General features: G+C 39.6%; 1 protein-coding gene across 3 annotated transcripts in view; it reads left to right on the forward strand.

Moving 5' to 3' along the window:
- The window catches only part of NEDD4L (NEDD4 like E3 ubiquitin protein ligase), a 757,870-nt gene that overhangs the window by 729,858 nt on the left and 14,246 nt on the right, over nucleotides 1-13,766 (forward strand). For all 3 annotated transcript variants that reach the window (XM_030192990.1, XM_030192991.1, XM_030192989.1), the window contains 3 exons: nucleotides 1,282-1,341; nucleotides 3,234-3,341; nucleotides 11,039-11,135. In XM_030192990.1, coding sequence (XP_030048850.1) covers nucleotides 1,282-1,341; nucleotides 3,234-3,341; nucleotides 11,039-11,135 — 265 coding nt within the window. The remainder of the gene's footprint in view (nucleotides 1-1,281; nucleotides 1,342-3,233; nucleotides 3,342-11,038; nucleotides 11,136-13,766) is intronic.

Below are 13,766 nucleotides of genomic sequence, written 5' to 3' on the forward strand. Positions count from 1 at the left end.
AAGGGATGCTTTCTCTTTGAAAATCCTGTTAGTTTGCAAAATGAAATCTGTGTGCATGGCTTTTTTTTTTCCTACCTCGGTGCAGTTGTGAAATCATCAATAAAGGGTGCTTCATAGCTACAGGCCTTCAAACTCATTCTCTAAGTGGAACACCCTACAAAGTTTCCCTTTGGAAGTTTTCCTGCCATGTGCTTTAATATTTGCAGAGTTTGCAGGTACACACACCACATGATAAGTTATATGCAGAAGTTTAAAATTGGGCTCCCCCATGTATAGTTTGGTGGCACAACCTCAGTGCTACTCTGACTCGGCCACTTTCTCACATGGGGAAATTTGCAGAAGACAGTTAAATACTTGTTTCTGAAATTTGCCTTAAATGTTTAGATTGAGCCATCTGATTTTCTTATTTAGTCTTTTACAATTGGAGGCTGCGTCAAATGATTTCAAATATTTATTTATTTATGCATTCTGTTATTCAAAACCAAGTTTCGGTTCAAAGTGGCTTACAGTTTGCATTCTGGTTGAAACTTTGCAATGATTGTTTGTTTGCTTTATGTTAGAAATTACAGTAATGATTTACAAGTAGGAAGCTACTAACAGGAATCTGCTATTAGTAATGGCTTGCAATTAGGAAGCAAAAAGGTCTACGATGACTTATTTACTTATTGCAAAACTTTTTTTAAAGAGGTAAGTTTTTTCAGTTCTTTCCTGAACTGGAGATAGTTGGTGATGCTTCTTGTGGCCTTTGGTTTTGAGTTCCACCAATTGGAACCCAGGTAACTTAGCTCAACCACATAGATAGTTTTGTAAGTTATGTTTCTGCAGTTGGGTAGTGCAGGGTAGGTTAGTGCAGGCCCACTTACCGCCTCCTAAATAGAAGACACTAAGGGCTCCCATGTTAACTGTGAGCTGGTTTTATGCGCCACTTGGCATTTAAATGCAGGACTTGTAAAAATGCTATAAAATCTCCTTTTAGTTTAGCAGCTACCACACAGTAATTTTGTGCTTTGGGCTACGGTAACTGCAGCATCTAACGCACTTTAATAAAAGGGCCCCAAAACCTAAGCACTTTAGACAAAAAAATATATAGTTTAATGTGTATATATTAAGCGCTGTATTTGTTTCCTGGAATGCTTAATTTTCTTTGCCTTTTCACCATGAAGTCAGGTTTTATTAGTCCTGATGAACAATTCTTCATGGAGCTTAAATATATCAACTGCCAATTTAATGTGGTTCTTTTAAATCTGTAACAATTAAAATGTGAATTTTTTTTTTTTTTAGGGATTTACAGAACTCATTCCTATTGATTTGATAAAAATTTTTGATGAAAATGAACTGGAGGTTTGTCAATATTAAAATTATTTTGTTACCCAGTTGTGTACTCTCCTCTTTCCTTCTAGTATAAACGTGATTTTCTCACTAACTTTGAAAGTACCAATTTTTCAACCGTGCTTTAGTTTAGCTGAGGGAACACAACCTGTCTATTATGAATAGCTATAAGCAGATTGTTTTTCAAACAGAACGTTGAAATGAGGTTTTTTTTTCCTTCACACCTTGGGGCTTCTATTTTATTACGTATTTTCCAACATTTACAAATTGGGAGAAAATTTTCAGTAAATAGGCCTCCTGGTTTGCTAGAATTTATAACACAAAACCAAATTATTATTATTATTAGCATTTGTATAGCGCTACCAGACGCACGCAGCACTTGAACACCTGATACAAAGAGACAGTCCCTGCTCAAAAGAGCTTACAATCTTCTCTTACCACTTTTGTTTGTGGTATATGGCAGAGATGTAAAATACTGCTACTGGGGGAGGCGAGTCCTGTGTCACCAGAGCTCAAGGAACTAATGCATTTTTGTTTTTAGACTTTTTAAAATGTTTTTTTTTCCCCTGGCAGTTTCCTCCTGTCTTTTGGGCTTTCAGTTGAATCAGAACTAGCCAGCATTGGTGATGGGCTTGGTTCACAACTACCTAAGGTTTTAGTCCCATTTTTATATCCCCCTCCGAATTCAATGCAGTCATCACAGTGGTAGTCTTTAAACCAGGGCTTGGCAAATTTTCTTTTCAATTTAGAAACCAGAAGGTAAATGTAGTCCAGTCTTCCCAGGAGCCTCTTAGAGGGGCCTTGTTATTAGCAAGGAGCTGCCACTCCTGCCCCTAAAGGCCCCCCCCTATCACATACCCCTGCCCTGAAAACTCCCTCCTGATGCTTCCCCCCCCCCCCCCCCCCAAATACAAGGCTCCTCTCCTGATGCCCTTCCCCCCGGAGACTCCTCCCATCCCCAAAGCACCTCATCCACCCTCCCGTAGGCATTGATCTCTTTGTGCTTCTGACCCTTGCGCTGGGTTCAAAATGCTGCCGACAACCACTAGCAATTGTCTCACGAGCAAGGGAGATGTTTAGGCAGGGTGATCTTTGGGGTAGAGGGAATTGGGAAGATAGATTATGATGGTTAGGGTCATAAGTTTGGCTTGGGGATTCATTACAAGTAGTGTTATTCATATACCACAGGGGCGACTAACCTAAGCCCAGCTTTTACCGCACCTTAATAAATACCCACCTAAATGGTATAGTACTGCCACTACTAATCGTTTCTATAGTGCTACTAGACATACGAAGCACTGTACACATATGCAGGTACTTACTCTGTCCCTAGAAGGCTCACAATCTAAGTTTTTATACCTGGGACAATAGAAGGCTAAGTAACTTGCTCTATATCACAAGGAGCTGCCGTGGGAATCAAACCCACTGTATTAACCATTAGTCTACTCCTCCACTCTGGCAGTATATAAGTAGTTTCAAGTTTCTCTTTTAAGTAATATACCGCCAAGGGAAAATTCCATCATAGTGGTTTACAATAGCTAAAAAAAAAAAACTTAAAAGAAAGGAACTGCAATGCATATAGGACAGACAGTAAATCTCAAGTAGTAACAATATAGTGAACTGAGACATTCAATGGGCTAACGAATCATAACTTTGTTGTAAAGCTGAAAAATGCTTATATGTATAACATGAGCAAATAGATTGCATATACTGGACATTGCATATGTTGGCTATATATTATTGTTATGAGCTTATCACAGGTAGCCAGTTAAGTTCCTTGGTTTTTGCCCACTGTGACTTCATAGTTTCTTCTTATATGAAAAAATTGCATTATTTTTTAATGTGAAGAGTGTATGTATTCCATGCTGGTTTGTATGTTAACATATTATTCATGACAATGTTAGTTACTGATGTGTGGCCTTGGAGATGTTGATGTCAATGACTGGAGACAACACACGATCTACAAAAATGGGTATTGTCCGAATCATCCTGTCATCCAGTGGTACTGGAAGGTAATATGCAACACCCTGTCAGTAGTAATGAACTAATTCATGCTTACCTCTAGCACAATGGTGTATGTTATGTTATGCATGTAACCTCCCCACTTTTCATTAATGCCTACATTACCAGGAAAAGCTGTTTTCTTAATACAAAAAGATGCATGGATGATTGGTCTGGAAAATAAAATGAAGCCTGTAACATAGAACGTAGTGCATGGGCAAGGTATTAGTGTTAAGACCACAGAAAGTGCCATGTTGGCTCTTCTCATCTATGATCCACATGTCCAGTTGCAGACTCACCCCAGCAAGTCAGGTTTTCAGGATACCTACAATGAATATTCATGAGAGAGATTTGCATGCACTGATTTGGGAACCACTGTGCTAGCATGACTAAAAAAAAAAGAGAGAGATATTCGTATCTCTCAAAACATTTCTTATATAGTGTTTTGATTGGCAAATTATAACTATAACCAACCTATTCATAATAACATACATTTGTTACAAGGGAGAATACTTTATTATTGAAACACGCTTAGGAATTAAATTTAAAAACTAGGTCATAAAGGTCTTCTTAAGACTATTTTAATTAGTTTAAAACAATCTATGGAAATGCTGCTATATTTAGAAATTAAACCATTGACCTCCAGCAAATAATCCATTTTGTACAGAAAACCATTTCTTTGCTCTTCTTTCATAGTTTTCCATTTTCATGAGGTTTATGTTTCATTAATAGTGTTCACTTTTCACAAAGTATGTGCACTATTTACAAAGAGGAAAAGTGTGCACAAATTTTTAGAAAGAATTTGCATGGGGGCAGGGGTCCTAAGGACTGTATTCAGTGAGCGGTGCCTAAATTTGGGTGCCCATTCCCACACCCAGATTTGTGCCCCAGTATTTACACCAGCTGAAACCTAGTGTAAATACCAATTCCCATCTCCCAGTATTTGGGCGTAGGAATGGTGCTATTCTATAAATCTGTACACAAATTGGAACACACCTGCCGCACCACATTTTGAGTTGCATGCTAGAGAATTTAGGCATGAGTGGTTATAGAATTAGTGCCCAGGAAGGTGCGTTTGCAAATTTATAATAATTCCAATTACTGCATTAAGTGAGTAACATCAATTTATAGCAGTTTGCTTATAAGCCAATTCATTTGTGTGCACATCTTCTGTCGACACCCAAATTTTGGCAGCATATATAGAATCTGGGGTATATGTATTGAAAATTTTCAACTTCTTGATGTGATACGCCTTAGATTTGTTATACATGGTGAAGTAATTGTTGCTGTCAAGTTTGAATAAATTTGGACAATATTTAGAGGCCGCTCAAAGTCATCGAAGTTCAGCTATCTACAACAGTTAGTTAAAAATCAGAGCCATGGCTATCATTGTGTCTCATGCTTATAAATAATGATAGCTTTCTTAACTTCCAGTTGCAGAAAAGGCTATTGTGAGATTTACTTATTTACTCACATACAGTATTAGCCCTTGTTATTCTTTGATGCTGTAATTTCATAGGTTCTAATGTTAAACTTGGATTTGGACATAACCTGAACATTTACCCTTAATGTAATTTTTTTGAATTCTTCTTTAACAATTATTTCTATTAAGCCGGATAGTTTTTAAGTATAATAGCAGCCTCAGAGTTATTAAATAAAATGACATTGCGATTAGTCCTTTCAGTTTTCTTCTACCAACATAAGGTAGGCAAGTAAAGAATAATATGATCTGTATTGTGGACTATGGTTTAGATTCCTACAACTATAGAGCAAAATGCAATTGAGAAGCTAGGTGGCAGAAGTTAAAAAAAGAATCGCAATAGATGAAGACCCAGCAGCAGATTAGAATTGTGGCAAGTCTCAGTCATCAATTACACAGCTGAGAGAAGCATTAAACTAATCTAGGACTTCAATAAAAGCAGGGGACAAAAACAGTTTCTCCTTCCGGTTGTATCGGAACACCAGAAAAAGATTCCAGATGCAAAAAAGTCATTGCAGACTGGATAAATGCCAGACACACCAGGCAGTGACAATAACCAACCAATACATTTCATTCACCATCAATAAATATTATTACTATAAACATTATTAGGAACTATTTGAGTTGCAAATACTTTGAACAGTGAAGGCAGCTGCTTATAACTCATCATATGGTAGATTGTAAACACCTAGTGACTGACCGCTATCAGTACTGTTTTCTAGGAAGTACAGGTGTCATGAGCATCCTCTAAACATTGTCTGATTTTCATAAAATTTTAGATCGTTGGTTCTGAAGTACAGGATAAATAAATGGTATGGTGCCATGCATGATATCTGAAACATCAGTTTTGGGTGCCTGCCTAGTGTGCACTCTTTGGGGAGATTCCATGCTTTCTCCGAAAGTGCACACATACTTAACAACTTTGTTCCCATAATGAAAAAAATGCTTCCCCCCTCCAAAAAAAAAATTCTCTAAATGACATAGCAACATTTTTGGGCTGCACACCCTTAATAAGTACAGTGATGTTTTCTAAAGATTGGATTGGGAAACACAAAAATGCAAAAAAACCTTTATGGACTTGGGTTTGTGATTTTCTTCCATAGATAAGTGTTTTTTCCTAATTCATCTTAGAAACCTGTTTACTAATGTGCATACTTTGGCATGCGGAAACTGTTAGTGCACAACTGCAGTATCAGTTGGCGCATGGCTGCAACACTTAGTGGGTGCTAATTTACATGCTAAGGAGTCAATTCTATAACTGTGCCTTGATTTAGGTGTCTTGAGGCCACACATTGAAGCCCAATGGAACCTAGGCACCCAGGTTCTATTAGAGAATACTAGCATAATCCGGCATTGGCATGCCTAACATTTAAGCACCAGATATAAAACATAAGTAATAGTCCGAGCCATGTGTACACCCCGTTGCAAATATGTGCTATGAAAAGGAAAGGGATGGGATTTGATATACCTTCATTGTGTTGTTACAATCAAGATGGTTTATATAATATATACAGTTACTTATTTTGCATCTGGGGCAATAGAGAGTTAAGTGACTTGCCAGAGTCACAAAGAGCTGCAGTGTGAATCAAGTGAATCAAACCCAGTTCCCCTGGTTCTCAGGCCACTGCACTATTATTTGAAGAATAATACTTAGTCACCCTGCTGGCATTTTTGCAGGTATGTGAACACATATGAACCTAAATGCCAATTTTCTAGACAAATTATGTGCACAAGGGACACGTAAATGTGGGCTCCAGATTATAGAATTGTCCTTCATGCTCATAATCTGGAAGAGACCAGGAAATGGATGGAGAATTAGCAGGTTATAAGTACAAGCAACATATAGTGGTTCATGAACAGAAAGTTACCATGCATTGTTATTACTACAGAAAACACGGATGGGCTTACTATTTCCTGAAAATGATACAATAAGCACATCTGTTCCTCCAAATGGAACTCCATACCCTCTCAAAACCTCCTGGACATCTCCAGTAAAACCTCTCCCTAACCCAATATAATTTAACATCTCTAATAAAACTCCTCCCCATCCTTGAACTCTCCAGCTCTTACCTAGGGTCCCTAGTGGCTAGTGGTGGTGGTGGGGGGGGGGGGGGGGACAGGAATGATCCCTGGACACAGCTGCTCTACTGACACTTAGATTCAGCATGGCATCTCTGAGCTCTAGCAATAGTCATATGGTAGTTCTGCAAAAATTCAAGCTGCCAAATAAGGGATTTGAACTGTTATTTCACAGCTTAAGGGTCAGAGGTTCCATTTTGAACTTTGGCACCCTCATTAGCCACTAGGTACCAACCAAGGGGTTGTTGGAGATGCTGGTGGGGAGGGATTTTATTGAAGAGTGCCAGTCACTGGGGTGGAGGGGTACTTAGGTGCAGCAGCATAACACAAAACGAGTTAATTCTCAAAATGTCATCTAAAGTTATGTGCTAAGTATCCTATATAATAAAACGTACCTCCAACATTCTGAAGCTGACTGCATGGCTGAGGCATTCCTGCTTTCTGTATCCATCTCCTGAATTGACATCACATACTTCCGGGTTCGTCACAAGCAGAAGTGACCAACCATACGAGGTTTCTCGTCTGCAGAATGTTGGAGGTGCATTCTATTAAATAGGATTGGTCAGTACCTTGAAGCACAGCCAGAGCTCAGCGTCCTGCACAGTAATGCTCAGACACCAGAGAGAGAGAGGGGAGCCTGACACCAGAGAGAGGGAGGGGGGGGCCTGACACCAGAGAGGGGGTATCTCTGTCACACACACACTGTCTCTCACACACTCTCTCACAGTCGATGTCTTTCTCTTTCACTCTCACACACTCTGTCACACACACACTCTCTCTCTCTCACACACTCTCTCTCACAGTCAATGTCTTTCTCTTTTTCACTCTCTCACACACTGTGTCTCACACTGTATCACATTCACTCTCTATGTGTCACACAGTCACTCACACACTCTCTTGGTCTCATACACTCAGTCTCACAGAGAGTCTGTGTCCACACACACTCTCTCTCTCGCACACACTGTATCTGTGTGAAACACACTCTTTCTCTCACACTGTGTCTCACATACGCACTTGCACACACTCTCTCTCTCACACACAGTCACTCTCACATACATTCCGAGGAAACCCTTGCTAGCGCCCATTTCATTAGTGTCAGAAACGGGCCTTTTTTACTAATGAATTCTATAATGGCAGTTAGGTGAAGACAGAAATTATTAGATTATAGAAGTTACATATGAATGTTTAGAATATTGCAGAATAAAAGTAAAATGTCAGTTTTATAAAATGCTAGAATTGACACTAATCAGATATTTGTTGGAACAAACACACCTCCCTGAGGTACAAAAATAAGATTTGCCTGTTGTTACTCAAAAGTGACTAAAGAGCTTGGCTTATGACCAGGATCAAGGAGCTAGCCTCTTCTCTCAGGAATAGCAGGGACTTTAAATCAGGCATGGATGGACATTGTTTAAAAATACCATTGTTGAAGCCCAGACCAGATATATATTTCATGTGTTAACAAAGGCGGAAAGAAGAGTAATTGACAGCTAGCATGGTTAAAAGGTGAAGTGAAAGAGGCTATTAAAGCCAAAAGAACATCCTTCAAAGAATGGAAAAAGGATCTGAATGAAGAAAATAAGAAGCAACATAAGCACTGTCAAGCCAGATGCAAAGTATTGATAAAAAAGGCTAAAAGAGAATGTGAAGAAAAACTTGCCATGGAGATAAAAACTCATAGTAACACCTTTTTCAGGTACATCAGAAGAAGAAAGCCTGTAAGGGAATCCATGGGACCATTAGATCATGAAGCAGCAAAAGGGGCACTCAGAAAGGACAAGGCCATAGCAGAGAGAATGAATGAATTCTTCATTCTTTGCTTTGGTCTTGGAGAATAAGATATAACAGATCTACCTGTACCAAAAGTGGTTTTCAAGGGTGACATAACATAAAAACATCCATACTGGGTCAGATCAATGGTCCATCTTGCCCAGTCTGGCCATACCATTTATACTTTCTCTTTCCTGTACCCTCTGCTCTACCTTTCCTGTCTCACTTCCTCCCTGGGCAGGACAATGGGTTTAAGCTGGCTAGATGCACCATTGGTCTGGCCCAGTGTGGCTATTCTTATGACTGTGGACAGTGCTTGGGGTGCTTCAATGCTGATTAGTCAATAAGCTGATGAGATATCAGATGAGTCTATCAGCTCATGAAATGAGAGTAGCTATTGTCAGAAGGAAGTTGTAGCTGTGGATGTTTCAGGAAACATAAGACCAGATGAGCTGAGTCGATATCTTTTTATATCATTTCATTATCAGTACTGTCTCAGATGGTTTTATAAGATTGTGACAGGTGATTGGCTGTGCCTTTATGTTATGTCTTGAAAAACCACAGAAATGTCTTTTGACATCATTCTAGATGTACTCAAGCTCTGTAATACACCAACACTTGTGACATGATTGTTACCCCTACAACTTACACTAGCTCAATGGCTGGTATAAATGCTTGTGCCTAACTGCTGTCAGTTAAGTGTGTAACTGTCAAAATTCTGTAACCTTAACACTCCCCTGACCCACCCATGCCCCTCCCATATCCATAGCCCCCTAGCAGTTATGCGCTAAAGAAATTGTGTGCTATGATTATAGAAAACAGGAAATTGAATTTGTGTGTGTAACTGGGCCAAGTGCAGTTATGCACATAACTGCAAATTAGAGTCTACCTGAGCATTTAAAATGCTGTTCCCTATAAAACTACCCCAGTAAGGACCAGTTGACCCTATTAGTCTGTCCAGTTGTTCTAGCTAAGGTATTTCGCAGCCTTCGACCATATAATCTTATCACCTGCAGGATATTGCACCTTGTTCTAACCAGTTTTGTTGTCTTCCCTCCTTTGTCTTTTGCTATTTTAGGTAGAAAACATATAAAAAATTCCCGTATTTAAAACATTTGGGGCCTGCTTTCTCTGACCCCATGTTTTTTTATTTTAATCCATCCTCTCAGTTTCCACCTTCTCACTAATATCCTTGAATTAATTTTTCTTTGAAAAATGGGACCTTCCTATACTTGTCTTGAGCCTTCAGCTCTTTCCTAGGGTGATTGGGGCTGAAATATTTTTTGTTTGTACACTTTTTCAGTATTTTCATGTTTCTTGGAGTCAAAATGGCTTATATTTTAAGTGATAATATGTTTAGAAAGTTGTTTATTGGCCTTCTCATCATCTTAAAGGCTCTGATATTACTTTAAGGGGTCCTTATACTAAGCTGCAGCAAAAAGTGGCCTTAGTGTGTCCTTATGTGAGTTTTTGCCGCATGTTAAGGCCATTTTAAATGCAGCTGTAAAATGGACAATTTTAAATTTTTTGTGTTAGTGACCATGTGCTAATGTTATTGTTAGTGCGTAGTGGCTATTTTTAAAAATTACCCCGTGAGCACTTACTGCCACCCATTTTGTAGGTGGTACAGGCTCACGTGGTATTCCTATGCTAATTAGTTAGCACATGGTAATGTAGCTGCACTAATTGGTTAGTGCAGGAGCGCCTATGATTTGCCATCTCAAAAAAAAAAAGTTCTGTTTCAGAGTTACCACAGAATACTTAAGTGTGTCCTTATGGTACTTCATTTTTAGCTGCATTACGCACATTTTAACACCTAGCACAGCTTAGTAAAAAGGCCCATTAGTTTTTTTTGTTCAAACTCCCCGTTAATTGAAGTTTTGATAACCCTTGATTGTGAGGGAAACCCTACTCTCTTTTTATGCTATCACTTAAATTAAGTTGCTGTAGGACATGGTTTTGTGTTTCTCAAATTGTCTCCAGGTTTGAATGATATTCAAGCGTTGTTTTCTATCTCTTTATAATATCCTCATATGTATGTGGGTTATTTACAAAGATTTATCTGAAACTACTATCTCTCTGTGCATATTCTAGTTGCAATCAGTATGCCTAGTATTTATTTCAGGAATAGGAGCACCAGGTTATGAGCTGTATACTGCCTTTCTAGCCATGGTTTAATAGATAAATATTTCCCTTTGATGCAATATTACAAGATCTGGTTTCAGGATGGCAAGTAATATATTGCTCTTATTATCTTTTACCTGGTTTATCCCTTACATTAGACTATAAATCAAAATGTATTTTAAACATGAAAATAAGCAGATAACACACTCTAGTATTGTATAGACTGCATATTGAACCTTGTCCATGTATTCATAGGCTGTGTTACTGATGGATGCTGAGAAACGTATTCGGTTGCTGCAGTTTGTGACTGGGACATCACGAGTGCCTATGAATGGATTTGCTGAACTTTATGGTAAGCAACAAGAAAATTGCAGAAATATCTCTTAAACTAAATATTAAGGAGGTAATTTTATAATTACCTGTGTGCAGACATGGTTGGATTTTCAAAGTAAAGTATAAGTGTATTTTCACTTTGAGAATTAGCCAAGAGAAACTATATGCACAAGTTTATATCTGCTATGTGGTGCACACGGTTTTTGTTTTATTGTTTTTTTCGGGAAAAATTGTGCACATACTTCTTGAAAATCCATAAGATTGCACATAAATACAAGACCAACCTCTCCCTTAGGAATGCTGCTGCTTGCTGTGGGTAAAAGCGCATTCAAACAGGATTAGGTCACACTTGTTTCCACATATATATTTGCCAATTTATAGAATGCTTCCCTAGCATACAATAAAATTGTATAACAAAAATGGTTAAACATGATAGATAGATATGATAGAGTTATATAAAATAATGAGTGGAGTGGAACAGGTGGATGTGAAACATCTGTTCACACTTTCCAAAAATACTAGGACTAAGGGGCATGCGATGAAACTACAGTGTAGTAAATTTAAAACAAATCGGAGAAAATGTTTCTTCACCCAATGCATAATTAAACTGGAATTCGTTGCCAGAGAACGTGGTGAAGGCGGTTAGCTTGGCAGAGTTTAAAAAGGGGTCAGACGATTTCCTAAAGGACAAGTCCATAAACCGCTACTAAATGGACTTGGGAAAAATCCACAATTCCGGGAATAACATGTATAGAATGTTTGTACGTTTGGGAAGCTTGCCAGGTGCCCTTGGCCTGGATTGGCCGCTGTCATGGACAGGATGCTGGGCTCGATGGACCCTTGGTCTTTTCCCATTGTGGCATTACTTATGTACTTATTTGTGAAAGCAGCACAAGGAAATATTAAAATAATAAAAACAGACTTATAAAATCATTTTGAAACTACTTGCTGAGGCAAAGTATGATTCCAGTTCTCGAATGTCAGGAAAATCCTGAACCTCAGCTCCCAAAGGGGTCCTTTTTACTAAGCTGCGGTAAGAAATGCCCTTAACACACACCCTTACACAGGTCATTCTCACGAGTCAAGGCTGTTTTTATTTCAGCTGTAAAACTCCAATTTTCCATTTATTTCATTAATGGCCGTGCACTAGTGTTGCCATTAGCACGGCCATTTTGAAAAATTATCACAGGAGCACTTATTGACACCTGTTCTGCAGGCAGTTAAGGGCTCCTGCATTATACAGAATGCCCACTCTGTGCCCCTGACATGCCCCTTGAAGAAAAAAGAAAAAAAGAATAATTAGCATGCAATTAGCACGATCATCCCAAAACTAACATGGAATGCATTAATGCATCCCACATTGGTCTTTTTTTTTTTTTTTTTTTTGCTGCATTAGGCGCCTATTAGCACAATGTAGCTTAATTAAAAGGACCCCATAGAGATCACGTGACGCCATGCCGGAGAGAGGTCGCATGTAAAGAACTCTCCGGCCCCTGAACTCTCCCCATGCGCATCGAACCGAACATAAAAATCCCAAAACCAATAATTTGAAAGCGGGCAACGGGCGGAACGCCGTGCAGTCAAGCGGGAGAAGCGGGAGCCACGAAATGGCATCGAAAGCGGCGCAAAAAGAGAAGCTCAGAAATAAACCGGCGGAAGCCAAGATGGCGTCTCCGATGCAAAGCGCCGGTTCTTCTGTTGCCTCCGCGTGGGTCGCGGAGATAACCTCGGAGATGACCGCGGTGTTGGAGGAGATGTTGGAGAGGCGGCTGACACCGCTAGATACAAAACTGGAGAGGCTGCAGGCGCACATGGATGACTTGACCCGAGAATGTGTGGCATTTCAGACCAGAACCAGCCAGGTGGAGGACAGAGTAACGGAAGTGGAGGGAGAGCAGAAAAGCCTCAAGAAAAGGCTGTTGGACCTGGAGCAAAAAGTAGAAGACCTGGAGAATCGATCCAGGAGAAATAACTTGCGCTTGGTGGGGATCCCAGAGGCCCTGGGGGGAAAAGATCTGGCAAAGACGATGGAACAATGGCTGACAGACAAAATTGATTTTCCTGCCAGTATGGGCCCCCTCAGAATAGAGAGAGCACATCGCATAGGTCCCCGCCAGGCAGAGGGCTCCAGATCGCGAGTGATTATAATGAAAGTGTTGAACTTTGCACACAAGCAATATATCCTTCAGGCCTCAAGATCCGAGGGTGCCCTAACATATGAAAATAAAAAAGTCCTGTGTTTTCAAGACTATTCAGCTGGAGTCTCAGGGAAGAGGAGAGCGTTTTCAAGCCTGTGTACTAAACTGTATGCCATGAAGGTGCGGTTTACTTTAACGTATCCGGCTACTCTGAGGGTAACATATAAGGGGACAACAAGGTCATTTGGGTCAGCTGAGGAGGCGAAGGACTTTGTGACCCAACTGGAAACAGAGCTTGCGGATAAAGCAGAAGAAGGCGCGGAGACCTGAATGGAGGGTGGAACACGTGCTGGCAGGAACTACAATCAAAATGGAGGACAGTGACCTGAATGCATAGGTTTGGGAAGTGTAAGCTACGAAATGGGGACAATGAGTTAAAGATGGGTTTGGAAGCATTAATGTTTAAGTGTTGATCAGTTGACAATGTTTTGTTGTATAAGAGGGATAAAAAC

This window comes from Microcaecilia unicolor, chromosome 2 (assembly GCF_901765095.1).
Source record: "Microcaecilia unicolor chromosome 2, aMicUni1.1, whole genome shotgun sequence".
NCBI lineage: Eukaryota > Metazoa > Chordata > Amphibia > Gymnophiona > Siphonopidae > Microcaecilia > Microcaecilia unicolor.